Source organism: Oncorhynchus mykiss, chromosome 3, assembly GCF_013265735.2.
Source record: "Oncorhynchus mykiss isolate Arlee chromosome 3, USDA_OmykA_1.1, whole genome shotgun sequence".
In the NCBI taxonomy this organism is placed as follows: Eukaryota; Metazoa; Chordata; class Actinopteri; order Salmoniformes; family Salmonidae; genus Oncorhynchus; species Oncorhynchus mykiss.
In genome coordinates, this window is record NC_048567.1 from 22,805,125 (window position 1) to 22,819,830 (window position 14,706).

At 44.5% G+C, this 14,706-nt stretch overlaps 1 protein-coding gene across 3 annotated transcripts in view; it reads right to left on the minus strand.

Moving 5' to 3' along the window:
- The window catches only part of bbs9 (Bardet-Biedl syndrome 9), a 204,915-nt gene that overhangs the window by 161,284 nt on the left and 28,925 nt on the right, over window positions 1–14,706 (minus strand). For all 3 annotated transcript variants that reach the window (XM_036972410.1, XM_036972409.1, XM_036972411.1), the window contains exons 10-14: window positions 10,848–11,032; window positions 10,659–10,735; window positions 9,097–9,150; window positions 8,829–8,931; window positions 96–200 (exon numbers count right to left, since the gene is read on the minus strand). In XM_036972410.1, the coding sequence (XP_036828305.1) occupies window positions 96–200; window positions 8,829–8,931; window positions 9,097–9,150; window positions 10,659–10,735; window positions 10,848–11,032 (524 nt within the window). The remainder of the gene's footprint in view (window positions 1–95; window positions 201–8,828; window positions 8,932–9,096; window positions 9,151–10,658; window positions 10,736–10,847; window positions 11,033–14,706) is intronic.

Sequence of the window (14,706 nt, forward strand, 5' to 3'; positions counted from 1 at the left end):
CCCAGACAGGGAAACCTAAAAGCATCCATTCATGAGCGAGATGAGGCAAGTGTGATATGTTTCCGACGTGTTTAAGAGGTTGTCAGTGTGTGTACCTGTAGGAGAGCTGTAAGATACGGCCACGTCTCCTGTCAGGTCTGCTGGTGGATACTGCCCATTCAGGAAGGCAGAGAATGCCACCACAGTGGTAGACCCAACACCTGTATAAAAAAGACACACAAAAAAAAACACAGTTTTAGACACACAACACACTGTCAAAACACAGACATGACGACTCAGCACTTTAAAAAGTGTGGAAAGGACAGGAAACAGTATTCTCAACACTTACCAGGCCTAAAAACATACACAGTCACATACTCTCAGTCTCACACATAGTTACATGCTCAAACATCTCAACCAGAGGTGAAGACAGCAGGGTTAACAACATTAACCAGGCAACTCTAACATACACACAGAGAAAGGGTGCCTGTGGCACAAAGAGGAGGGTGATGATTTGAGTCCAGTTCTAATACCCTAACAGAGTCAGAGAGAGAAGGTAGATGGGGATCAAAAACTGCCTGGGAGGAAAGGCCAGATTTCAGCTAATGGCTTTGGAGAGAGGTCGAGCCAAGTTACACACACAAGTTACACAGAGCCCTGTTTGAATGGGCACATCGACCATACGTCAGGTGGTGTGGTAATGAGGCGTGACGTATGGAGCCCAGAGTAGGGCCGGCACAGGTGACTGAGCCAGGGGCATGTGCCAGGATTCCCCACTACACACATATCAAGCACCCTACTCTGTATGTCTGTCTGTGTCCTGCTCTCTCTGTCTGTAGTGAAGGGATTTCACAGACCATCTAGCTATCTTTTCATTTTCAATTTGTCCGCCTTTCCTTGTCTAAAACCTGCCAACCATGAAGAATTTTCAGTTGTGTAAAGTACCTAAAAATACTTTAAAGTACAACGTTTACTTTTACTTCACTACATTCCTAAAGAAAAGAATGTACTTTTTACTCCACACATTTTCCCTGACACTCAAAAGTACTCGTTACATTTGGAATGCTTAGCAGGACATGAAAATGGTCCAATTCACACACTTATCAAGAGAACATCCCTGGTCATCCCTACAGCCTCTGATCTGGCGGACTCACTAAACACAAATGCTTTGTTTGTAAATTATGTCTATGTGTTGGAGTGTGTCCCTGGCTATCTGTCAACAACAACAAAAAATATTATGCTATCTGGTTTTCATAATATAAGCAGTTTGAAATGATTTATACTTAAGTATATTTAGAAACAAAATACTTTTAGATTTTCATTAAAGTAGTATTTTACTGGGTGACTTTCACTTGATTCATTTTCTATTAAGATATATCTTTACTTTTACTCAAGTATGACAATTGGATACTTTTTCCAACATTGAGAATTGTACCACTTCAGCACGGTGGCACGACACCCACACTGCTCAAATCAAAGGCAAGTGCACCTTTTTTAGCCTAATAAATGATGTTGGCAGAAGACTGGCTCACTAGGAATGGTAGACTGTTATGGGTACTTGGTAATTGGTTTTGCTTCAGAGCTAACTAGAAATGTGTTTAAAAGTACAATATTGGTCTCTCCCTAAGATTTTCTGACAAGGTGGTGCTGATGTAGACCCTACGGTTGGGTAGGGAGAGGTCTGGAGGAGGTCAGTCAACTTCCCTCTCAGGAAGTTGGAGAATTTTGCATTTTTGAAAAACATGTAACCTAGAGTCTTAAATTATATCAAACAATGTAGCCAACACAGAGGTCTTGTGTAGGGTTTCCACCCACTCTGCCTAGCACTTTGGTGCTGAAATTTCACTTCCTTATGTTATAAAATACATTTTACCAAGAGAAATATGATTATTCATGTTCTGAAATGTTCAGGGGGGTGTTTCTGAAACATGACATAAAAAAGTTGGATTTCGTAACCTAATGTCATGTCTCAAAATCCATATCCATCTCACTTCTATATTTTTATGTCCTGCGGATTCGAGTGAGCCTGTCAGGTAGCCAGTAGCCTTAATTCTCACACAGAATCCAGCCTAGATGACGTGATAACATTTTCCAAAATGTTCACCACTTTCTTTCCATTGATTTAAAATCACCCTAATTCTGGCCATCCTACAAGGGTAAAAACCACAATAACTTTTGAACTGATTGTGATAGGGAGGTGAGGTTTGGACCATTGGTTTTCTAAGAGGATTATTTACACAATTATGTTATTATACCCGTTGGTAAAAAGATGCGTTATTGATTGGACACCATTTTACTAAATTGAGGTGGTTTCATTGACACTTGCACATTTTTATAGATTCAATTTAGGGGTAATGATTATTCTCATTAATGGGTGTCTTTGTGGATAGTCTAGTGAAAATGTAAACTGGCTTCATTTTGTTTGGGGAGAAAATAAAAAACATTAGAATAATTCAATTACTGGATGCAATGTAGTAGTCTAGCTGACTGCGGTAGTCTAGCTGACTGCGGTAGTCTAGCTGACTGCGGTAGTCTAGCTGACTGCGGTAGTCTAGCTGACTGCGGTAGTCTAGCTGACTGTAGGCTATTTAGAATATGAAACAACTGAACTAGGCCAATATGAGCCAGTTCCAGATCTCCATCCCTGACCTCATCCATCAAGTTCGGTCTGACTACTAGACTACCATTCATTCAACATGCCTTGTTGCCGTTGGTGAACTGACTATAATCACATCATTAGCAGCCTACTGTTGACATATAGCGATATCAAGATGACAGATGAAGAATTGATTCATTAACATAGGACTAACAGTCTAACATAACTTCCTGGGAAGGAAAGTATTAGTGCAATTAGGGGCGTTATTTTTTTACATCGCCGTTTCTTCATGTCAAGTTACACCCATTGATGCCGACCACGTTAACTATCCTAACATGTCACGCTAGTTATCCTAACCTGTTATGAAAACAAACGTGTCGAAAAACCATTAGTCTCATTACACCGGAACTGACCGATTTCCTGGTACACATCAAGAAACGCCCCAAATTACAGTCTGCAATTACACCATATTTGTATTTTAGGGGTGTTTTTTGTACCAGCGTACTTTGACTTGAAATTGCCTGCATGGTACGCAAAAAGTGTGCAGGTTGGCAGGCCGTCTGTTTCCCTCTTCTCCATCTCTCTCGTTGTATTCTTCTCTGTCCCTGGCTCTTCCTGCTGACACGGGGCCCAGGGGGTAGCACCAACTCCAACACCCTTCTACTATACATGGAGGCAGTCAAAGGTCAGACAAGAACCCTTAACATGAGCACACACAGCGCCAGAGAGGAGGAGAGATGGTGGCTGAGTGGAGAAAAAAAAGAAAGAAACAGATTACGAGGGGAGAGAGCGTCAAAGGAAGAAAAAGAGGCAGAGAGTGGGAGAAGAGGCAGAGAAACCAAAAGGACCGGCACTTTCTCTGCGCTCAGTCAGACGCTCTGACAGCGTGACGAGCCCTCTCCCTCCATCACTCTCCTTTTCAAAAACGGGGGCAGGCTTGCTTTTAACCCCTCGACCCTGACGCCGCGAGCAAATAGTGACCAGACAGTCTAAGTGTTACCACACCATTAGCACCCAGCGTAGAACAACAATAACAACAAAGGAACAGGACACAAATCCCCCCTCTCCTTCCTTCCCCCCTCTCCTTCCTTCCCCCCTCTCCTTCCTTCTCCCAATCACTCCTTCCTTCCCCCCCTCCTTCCTTCCCCCCCTCTCCTTCGTTCTCCCACTCACTCCTTCCTTCCCCCCTCTCCTTCCTTCTCCCACTCACTCCTTCCTTCCCCCCTCTCCTTCCTTCTCCCACTCACTCCTTCCTTCCCCCCTCTCCTTCCTTCTCCCACTCACTCCTTCCCCCCTCTCCTTCCTTCTCCCACCTTCCTTCCCCCCTCTCCTTCCTTCTCCCACTCACTCCTTCCTTCCCCCCTCTCCTTCCTTCTCCCACTCACTCCTTCCCCCCTCTCCTTCCTTCCCCCACTCACTCCTTCCTTCCCCCCTCTCCTTCCTTCTCCCACTCACTCCTTCCTTCCCCCTCTCCTTCCTTCTCCCACTCACTCCTTCCTTCCCACTCTCTCCTTCCTTCTCCCACTCTCTCCTTCCTTCTCCCACTCTCTCCTTCCTTCTCCCACTCTCTCCTTCCTTCTCCCACTCTCTCCTTCCTTCTCCCACTCTCTCCTTCCTTCTCCCACTCTCTCCTTCCTTCTCCCACTCTCTCCTTCCTTCTCCCACTCTCTCCTTCCTTCTCCCACTCTCTCCTTCCTTCTCCCACTCTCTCCTTCCTTCTCCCACTCTCTCCTTCCTTCTCCCACTCTCTCCTTCCTTCCCACTCTCTCCTTCCTTCCCACTCTCTCCTTCCTTCCCACTCTCTCCTTCCTTCTCCCACTCTCTCCTTCCTTCCCACTCTCTCCTTCCTTCTCCCACTCTCTCCTTCCTTCTCCCACTCTCTCCTTCCTTCTCCCACTCTCTCCTTCCTTCTCCCACTCTCTCCTTCCTTCTCCCACTCTCTCCTTCCTTTTCCCACTCTCTCCTTCCTTTTCCCACTCACTCCTTCCTTTTCCCACTCACTCCTTCCTTCTCCCACTCACTCCTTCCTTCTCCCACTCACTCCTTCCTTCTCCCACTCACTCCTTCCTTCTCCCACTCACTCCTTCCCTCAGGGCCTGAGCTAAGTGGAGGACATTTCGCTTTGACCTTAGGTGACCTCGGCCACCCACCCCTTGGAGAAGACGGGTCAAGAGGGGTCGGCAGGGTAATGCGCACCGCACACAGAGCAGAGAGGGAAAGTGTGTTGAGGGTGTTTGGAGTGCAAAGAGTGTGCGCGCGCGCCACTGAGAGAATCATTGTGTATGTTAGCATGTGTGAGACCGTGAAAGAGACTGTAAAAGAGAGAATGTTTGTGCATGTGTGTGAGAGTGTCTGCAATAGTATTAAACATTGTAGTGTTTTGGTGTTAGGGTGTGTGTGTGGGGGCACATACTGACACTTGCAGAGAGACCCATTAGGGATCTCGGGGACAGATCAGCAGGGCGCTAAATGGCCACCTTTGACCTTTTGGGGTCAAGACAGGTCACATCCCTGTGTAGGGTCTGTTAGAGCAATCCACCCAAAGCTTCTCTGTGGTACGTTCCACGAAGCAGGACCATCAGATAAGACTCACTTAACATATACTACCAGTCTAAAGTTTTAGCCCCATACTCATTTAAGTTTTTTTCTTTTTTTTAAAACAATTTTCTACATTGTAGAATAATAGTGAAGACATCAAAACTATGAAATAACAACCAACCAAAAAAAGTGAAATCAAAACGTATTTTAAATTTGAGATTCTTCAAATAGCCACCTTTTGCCTTGATGACAGCTTTGCACACTCTTGGCATTCGCTTAACTAGCTTCATGAATGACTTTTCAATTAACAGGTTTGCCTTCTTAAAAGCTAATTTGTGGAATTTCTTTCCTTCTTAATGCGCTTGAGCCTATCAGTTGTGTTGTGACAAGGTTGGGGGGGTATACAGAACATAGCCCTATTTGGTAAAAGACCAAGTTCATATTATGGCAAGAACAAATTAAATAAGCGAAGAAAAACGACAGCCCATCATTACTTTCAGACATGAAGGTCTGTCAATACGGAAAATTTCAAGGACTTTGAAAGTTTCTTCAAGTGCAGTCGCAAAAACCATCAAGCGCTATGATGAAACTGGCTCTCATAAGGACCGGCACAGGAAAGGAAGACCCAGAGTTACCTCTGCTGCAGAGGATAAGTTCATTAGAGTTACCATTCTCAGAAATTGCAGCCCAAATAAATGCTTCACAGAGTTCAAGTAACAGACACATCTCAAAATCAACTGTTCAGAGGAGACTGCGTGAATCAGGCCTTCATGGTCAAATGGCTGCAAAGAAACCATTACTAAAATGACACCAATAAGAAGAAGAGACTTGCTTGGGCCAAGAAACATGAGCAATGGACATTAAACTGGTGGAAATGTGTCCTTTGGTCTTGAGTCCAAATTGGAGATTTTTGGTTCCAACTGCTGTGTCTTTGTGAGACGCGGTGTGGGTGAACAGATGATCGCCGCATGTGTATTACCCACCGTAATGCATGGAGGAGGATGTGGGGGTGCTTTGCTGGAGACACTATCTGTGATTTATTTAGAATTCAAGACACACTTAACCAGCATGGCTACTACAGCATTCTGCAGTGATACACCATCCCATCTGGTTTGGGCTTAGTGGGACTATCATTTATTTTTCAACAGGACAATGACCCAACACACCTCCAGGCTGTGTAAGGGCTATTTTACCAAGACGGCGAGTAATAGAGTGCTGCATCAAATGCCCTGGCCTCTACAATCCTCAGACCTCAACCAAATTGAGATGGTTTGGGATGAGTCGGACCACAGAATGAATGAAAAGCAGCCAACAAGTGCTGAGCATATGTAGGAACTCCTTCAAGCCTGAAAAGTATTCCAGGTGAAGCTGGTTGAGAGAATGTTAAGAGTGTGGAAAGCTGTCACCAAGGCAAAGGGTGGCTACATTGAAGAATCTCAAATATAAAATATATTTGGATTTGTTTAACACTTTTTTGGTTACTACATGATTCCATGTGTTATTTCATAGTTTTGATGTCTTCACTATTATTGTACAATGTAGAAAATAGTAAAAAATAATGAAAAACCCTTGAATGAGTTGGTGTTCTAAAACTTTAGAGCAGTAGTGTTTTTTTTTTATAGCAATGTAATGCAACTACTATCATATCAGTGTGGGGGGGTGTGAGTCCTTGAGACCTGCCCAGTTGACTGGTTTAGATTTCTACCTGGCACACTGACAGGCTTAACAATCCACCAGGTTTCCCAGGTCTGTATCATATGATGATTATGAGGTAAGGATGAAAGCCACCTCTGAGGTGTTTGCGTGCATGTGTGTGCGTGTGCGCGGGGGCTGGGTGTTACTGTCAGTGTGTACTTATGTATTAATGGAAGATTTGGTTCTTATCTAGAAATGCACTACTTTGTGATTTAAATCAGAATACCAAACTTGTAACCAGGGAAAGAGGAGAGAGAGAGAGCGAGAGACAGACAGAGACAGAGAGACAGAACAAAGGAGGTAGTGTGGTGGACAGGACAGGGGGACTGGGTTGCCATCTGAGATGAATAAAGAGTGAAATAACAATAAAAATCAGAAGGCACTGCCTCCCCCACGAACCCAGGACAGGCCAAGCTGAGCGGAGGGATGGAGTTTCTAAACAGAGCATCCTGCGGTGGCATACACACACACACACACACACACACAGTCAAAGAATCAAAGACACATGGGCATTGGTCTGTTGGTCTGTGCCAAACTCACACACTCCAACACACAGAGGCTAACTGGGCAGCTCGAGCTCCCCATTCCCAATAATAAAAAACAGACAAGACGTCAGAGGAAGGGAGTGAGTGTGAGAGGGAGATCTGTAGAGAGAAAGCTAAAAGCAGAAAGTGTGGGAGATGGAGATAAAGGTGACAAGAGAGAGATAGAGGAGGAGAAAGAGAGTGTGGGACTCAGAGACAGATGGAGTTTATAGAGATATAGTAGATTGAGAGACAGAGGGAAAGAGAAACTAAAACATGTGTGTACACTGCACTGTGCACTTCAACAAGATACCGTATGGGCCAAATCTGGTCATTCTGGGCAAAATCATTCAATTAGTCAAAAGTCCCATTAAAACGGTTTAACTGGCTGTTATCAAATCATCTGTGTCGAAAAACCATCAGCCTCATAAAACTGTAACTGACCAATGGCAGGTATCAATTGACTGACCAATCACACGCACCAATGAGCGTTTCCTGACATCAAGGAGCACCCACATCAAGAAACGCCCCAAATTGCAGCCTGAGTTTATAGATATATAACAGATTGAGAGGCAGGGAGAGAAACTAAAACATGTGGTATGTGTGTGTACACTACACTGTGCACTTCAACAAGACACAGTATGGGCCAAATCCGGTCATTCTGGACAAAATCATTCAATGAGTCAAAAGTCCCATTAAAAAGGTTTGACTGGCTGTACATCTAGGTGGTCCTGGAAATCTAACGTCAAACCTTTCTATCCTGGGCCAAACACATCCATGGTGGGGTCAGGTATGGGTAGGGTGGGGTAGAAGGGTGTGTGTTTGTGTGGTTCGGGGCCTGGGTTTTACAGCAAAGGGCTGCTGATAGACTGGTGGAGAGCAGCGCCAGGTTTCTGTGTGTGGGAGACAAAGAACGTGGCATAAACACACCGAGTCATCGCTGGTTCACCGTGTGTGTGTTGAATCTGCTGCGTTGTGATGACTGCCATGGTTACGTACGCATTACCTAACTAATCTTTTAGCTGTCATGACTTACAGCCATCTTAAATGACGAAGAAAACCTTTGCTTCAAAATGTGGATCTATAATCTCCAACACCTCTACTAAACTAGAGTAGGCTAGTGGAAAAATGGATCCCAGCTAGGCAGACATACAGGACTTAACACTTTTAGGGCTACCAGACTTTTCTTTAAATGTTCCCACATCACGTTTGCACTGCTCTCAGACACTGTGATAAAACTGATAACATGAAACCGGTTTCTAGGAATTGGGAAGGTTGAGGTAGCAGAGTGTACTGTTTGCTTTGGGTGAGAGTTTACAGTGTTTGCTTGACCGTGTCAAGGTGACCATGTACCTCCGTTTCATTCATTCAGATTATAGAACCTTTCATGTCTGCTGTCTCATACTGATAATGTCTGAGCCCACAGGGGAAAGAACATGTTCTTTCTGTCATTCACTCACTCTCTATAAAGATAAGGAGGTGAGAAGGAGACTTACCCAGAGGTTCCAACACAAGCTGATCCTGGGTGACAGCCAGTGGAGGCTGAACACACACAGTCAGTTTAGGACCCTGCAACGCACAGCGACTCGTCACCTTAATCTGAGAAAGCGAGATGGATGGAGAGGGAGGAGAAAAACAGAAACAGAGGAAGACATTTCACATTTCATTTCTCAAGTTGCAGCTAAAATAGTTAGACGAGTAAGTCAAATTAAATTAGCCTTGATGTCTGCGTCTTGAAGAAGTCAGCAAGTGTGCGACACATACCTTCACTGTGACTGAGGGGACGGGTAGACCATCAATGTCCGGGATGAGCGCTTGCTATAGAGATAGAGAGAATGTCAGGATATACCAGTCTGTTTGTGCAGCCTTCATTGTGTGTGCCTTCACTCTTTCCCTCTGTCTCTCAATCTACTGTATGTGCAGCCTTCACTTCTGGTCCTCACGATCGTCCTCACAAGGATCGTAAAACAAAGGAAGTTAGGACAAGTGGGAACATTTCACCGGTCGCCACAAGTAAAAGGGCTATTTTAGGTTTAGGGATTAGGTTTAGGAGTTAGGATTAGGTTTAAGAGTTAGGTTTAGGAGTAGGAGTTAGGTTTAGGAGTTAGGGTTAGGTTTAGGAGTTAGGATTAGGTTTAGGAGTTAGGGTTAGGTTTAGGAGTTAGGGTTAGGTTTAGGAGTTAGGGTTAGGTTTAGGAGTTAGGGTTAGGTTTAGGAGTTAGGGTTAGGAGTTAGGAGTTAGGGTTAGGAGTTAGGAGTTAGGGTTAGGAGTTAGGGTTAGGAGTTAGGGTTAGGAGTTAGGGTTAGGAGTTAGGGTTAGGAGTTAGGGTTAGGAGTTAGGGTTAGGAGTTAGGGTTAGGAGTTAGGGTTAGGAGTTAGGGTTAGGAGTTAGGGTTAGGAGTTAGGGTTAGGAGTTAGGGTTAGGAGTTAGGGTTAGGAGTTAGGGTTAGGAGTTAGGGTTAGGAGTTAGGGTTAGGAGTTAGGGTTAGGAGTTAGGGTTAGGAGTTAGGGTTAGGAGTTAGGGTTAGGAGTTAGGGTTAGGAGTTAGGGTTAGGAGTTAGGGTTAGGAGTTAGGGTTAGGAGTTAGGGTTAGGAGTTAGGGTTAGGAGTTAGGGTTAGGAGTTAGGGTTAGGAGTAGGAGTTAGGTTTAGGAGTTAGGGTTAGGTTTAGGAGTTAGGATTAGGTTTAGGAGTTAGGGTTAGGTTTAGGAGTTAGGGTTAGGTTTAGGAGTTAGGGTTAGGTTTAGGAGTTAGGGTTAGGTTTAGGAGTTAGGGTTAGGTTTAGGAGTTAGGGTTAGGAGTTAGGGTTAGGAGTTAGGAGTTAGGGTTAGGAGTTAGGGTTAGGAGTTAGGGTTAGGAGTTAGGGTTAGGAGTTAGGGTTAGGAGTTAGGGTTAGGAGTTAGGGTTAGGAGTTAGGGTTAGGAGTTAGGGTTAGGAGTTAGGGTTAGGAGTTAGGGTTAGGAGTTAGGGTTAGGAGTTAGGGTTAGGAGTTAGGGTTAGGAGTTAGGGTTAGGAGTTAGGGTTAGGAGTTAGGGTTAGGAGTTAGGGTTAGGAGTTAGGGTTAGGTTTAGGAGTTAAGGTTAGAGCTCGGTTGGGCTTCTACATCTGTTTTAAGATGGGTTTCTGTATAAGCACTTTGCGACATCTTCTGATGTAAAAAGGGCTTTATAAATGCATTTGATTTGAAGGGTTGGGGAAAATAGGATACTGAGTGGAATTTAATTGTTTGGACCCCACAAGGATAGTACAACAAACGTCTGTGTCCATTTCAGTGTGTGTGTGTGTGTGTGTGTGTGTGTGTGTGTGTGTGTGTGTGTGTGTGTTCACCGATGTGCTGTCCATGTTAGTGGAGACTGTGGCTGTAACAGTCAGATCCTCATCTGTCTCTGCGACAGGAAGAATATCTACAACAGAGAAGGAGGAGTCAGGAAATGTCCTACAATACACAAATACACACAGTCTGTTCACGCTGTGTGTGTGTGTGTGTGTGTGTGTGTGTGTGTGTGTGTGTCCTACCAGCCTGGGTCCTGGTGGCCTGTCTGATGACTCTCTGCAGACTCTTCATCTCAGTGTCGATCTGGGAGTAGTCCTGTTCGCGGGCGTCCACCTTGGGCGTGGAGAAGAAGGAGGGGTCTGTGCCCATGTAGGAACACTGCAGGTGGCCCTCATTGCTCAGGGTCACCACCACACCCTTCAGGTCCCTATGGGGGGGTTGAAACATCTGCCTTGGTCAGAAACAGAAAAACTGCTATATGATTTGTGTGAGGAAAAACAGTTTCATAGCAGCTTCTCAGCACCCATCATTCAGAGATAGAGAATATAGAAGAGAGATAGAACAAGATAATGACAGGGACAGAAAAAAAACAAGTTAGGAGATGTGATGCAGTGTGTGTGGTAACTGGTTACAGATGTGTTGTGGTGCCAGGGCAGTGAGGCAGTAACACCCCCCCCACACACAGGGGGTTTCCAGCCCAGAAGAGTAGTAAGTCCCACACCTGCAGGAGAGGGCGACTGAGGGGGGGTATAAACCCCCCTTTTACTGCTGCAGGGGCACATTCACAACTACTCCCTCTCCCCTCCAAACCAGCCCTCCCCCATTTCTAAAGCCCCCCATAAAAAGCAGCAGCCCTGCCGCCACAGGGGAGGGATTGACCTACCCAACCTACCCACTCAGCCATCCAAATAAAATGTCATCACTATAACACTATTCTATCAAACTCAAGAATGTTCTCTAATTGTGTGCCTGTGTGCTCGTGCGTGTTTCTTTCCCATCAGGTCTAAAGTCCAGTTCAAGTGTTCCGTTTCCCTTTTGTCCATATGCAAGGTATTTCTCATTGTTATTCAATCCAGAAAGTCTCAATCGGATAAGTTATTTGTCGCTTGATAAAGATGAGCAATAATGACTGTATAAAATAAAATAATACAAATACTGAGCTATATTGTATGCAAAAACAATTTGGGAAATTCTATTTCATAGTAATACAAGTGCTCAGATAAGGAGATTTTGTTTAACAAGTTAAAAAAAAAATCAAAAAAAAAAAGGTAGAGGTCAAAATGATTAACACTGCAATTTCTTATAAATAAAGTAGTCAAAAGTTTAGTATTTGGTCCCATATTCCTAGCACGTAATGATTACATCCAGCTCGTGACTCCACAAACTTGTTGGATGAATTTGCGTTTCAGATTATTTAGTGCCCAATAGGAATGAATGGTAAGTCATGTATTGTGTAGTTTTGGAGTCACTTTTATTGTACACTGAACAAAAATATAAACGCAACATGTAAAGTGTTGGTCCCATGTTTTATGAGTGGAAATAAAAGTTTCCAAAAATGTTCCATACGCAGATAAAGCTAATTTCTCTCAAATTGTGCAGACAAATTTGTTTACATCCCTGTTAGCGAGCATTTCTCCTTTGACAAAATAATCCATCCACCTGACAAGTGTGGCATATCAAGCTGATTAAACAGCATGATCATTACACATGTGCACCTTGTGCTGGGGACAATAAAAGGCTACTCTAAAATGTGCAGTTTATTCACACAACACAAAGCCACAGATGTCTCAAGTTGAGGGAGCATGCAATTGGCATGCTGACTGCAGTAATGTCCACCAGAGGTTTTGCCAGAGGATTGAATGTTCATTTATCTACCATAAGCCGCCTTGTGGCAGATTTGGCAGTACGTCCTACCAGCCTCAACCCCAGAACACATGTATGGCGTTTTGTGGGAGAGTGGTTTGCTGACGTCAATGTTGTGAACAGAGTGCCCCATGGTGGTGGTGGGGCTATTGTGTGGACAGGCATAAGCTACGGACAACAAACACAATTACATTTGACATTTTATCAATGGCAATTTGAATGCACAGAAATACCTTGACGAGATCCTGAGGCCCATTTTTTAAAAGGTATCTGTATGCTAAGTCGTGTGAAATCCATAGATTAGGGCCTAATGAATTTATTTAAATTGACTTATTTCCTCATATGAACTGTAACTCAAAATATTTTAAATTGCTGCATGTTGCGTTTGTTTTTGTTCAGTACAAATAGGACTAGAATATGTTTCTAAACAGTTCTACATTCATTTGGATGCTACCACGATTAAGGATTATCCTGAATGAATCGGGAATAATGATGAGTGAAAAAGTTAGTCAAATTCATACCCCCAAGACATGCTAATCTCTCACCATTACCAACAGGGGAGGTTAGCATGTGTGATTTTTCTCACTCATCATTAGTCATTTACCTGTGGTAAATTCAATTGATTGGACATGATTTGGAAAGGCACACACCTGGGGTGGCAGGTAGCCTAGTGGTTAGAGCGTTGGGCCAAGCTCCCAGAGCTGACATGGTCATCCTGCCCGAGCTGACAAGGCAGTTAACCCACTGTTCCCCACTCAACCACTGTAAATAAGAATTTGTTCTTAACTGCCTTAAATAAAAGGTTACATTTTAAAATAAGGTCCCACAGTTGACAGTGCATGTCAGAGCAAAAACCAAGCCATGCTGTCAAAGGAATTGTCCGTATAAGACTGTGTTGAGGCACAGATCTGGGGAAGGGTACCAAAACATTTCTGCAGCATTGAAGGACCCCAAGAAGTTTGGAACCACCTCTTCCTAGAGCTGGCCCCCCAGCCAAACTGAGCAATCGGGGGAGAAGGGCCTTGGTCAGGGAGTTGACCAAGAACCTGATGGTCACTCTGACAGAGTTCCAGAGTTCCTTTGTGGAGATGGGAGAACCTTCCAGAAGAACAACCATCTCTGCAGCACTCCGCCAATTAGGCCTTTATGGTAGAGAAGCCAGTCCTCAATAACAGGCACATGACAGCCCGATTGGAGTTTGCCAAAAGGCACCTAAAGGACTCACAGACCATGAGAAACAAGGTTCTCTGGTTTGATGAAACCAAGATTGAAAACCAAGACCCTTGATGAAAACCTGCTCCGTTTTCATCAAGGCTCTCACTGTACTTTGCTCCATTCATCTTTCCCTCGATCCTGACTAGTTTCCCAGCCCCTGCCGCTGAAAAACATCCCCACAGCATAATACTGCCACCACCATGCTTCACAGTAGTGATGGTGCCAGGTTTCCTCCAGATGTGATGCTTGGCATCATTATTCATCACTGTTTGTGTGGTAAATAATTGTTGTAAATTGTGGTGTGATTATGGCCATTTAGTACTTCAGTCCACCACTCCCTTAACTGTTTTGATTGACCAGCTGTAAGACATTGTGAAATCATTTCCTCTCAGGGATTTGGGTGGATTTCTCATGGTGATAACCATGACAACAGGTGATCATTAATAATAACACACTAATAATAATAAACCTGGCATATGGGCTTCAAAGAGTGTGTGTGTGCGCGAGTATGCCTGTGGGTGAGAGAGTAGCGCTCAGCAGAGAGAGCGAGAGAGAGAGAGAATGAAAGCTACACGTATGTCCTATCTAGAATGCGTTCTGTAAGGTTGCGTGGAGGATGAGTGTGTAACTGTGTGTGCTATGCAAATATGTGTTTGTTCTGGGAGGACCCAGAGAGAGGCTCATCTAGTTGGTGCTGACAGAAGAGCTCTTTAGAATGGAGCCAACAGAGCAGAGCTACTGAGATACACAGGGACACTCACCCATGGAGCACAGGAATGGAGCCAACACACAGGAACACTCAACCATGGAGCACAGGAATGGAGCCAACACACAGGGACACTCAACCATGGAGCACAGGAATGGAGCCAACACACAGGGACACTCAACCATGGAGCAGGGGAATGGAGCCAACACACAGGGACACTCAACCATGGAGCACAGGAATGGAGCTCCATCTTAGTGCTTCCACCCCTCCCTTTCCATTTAGAGTCCCACTCTCCTCTCCTCCTTTCATCCTCCCAT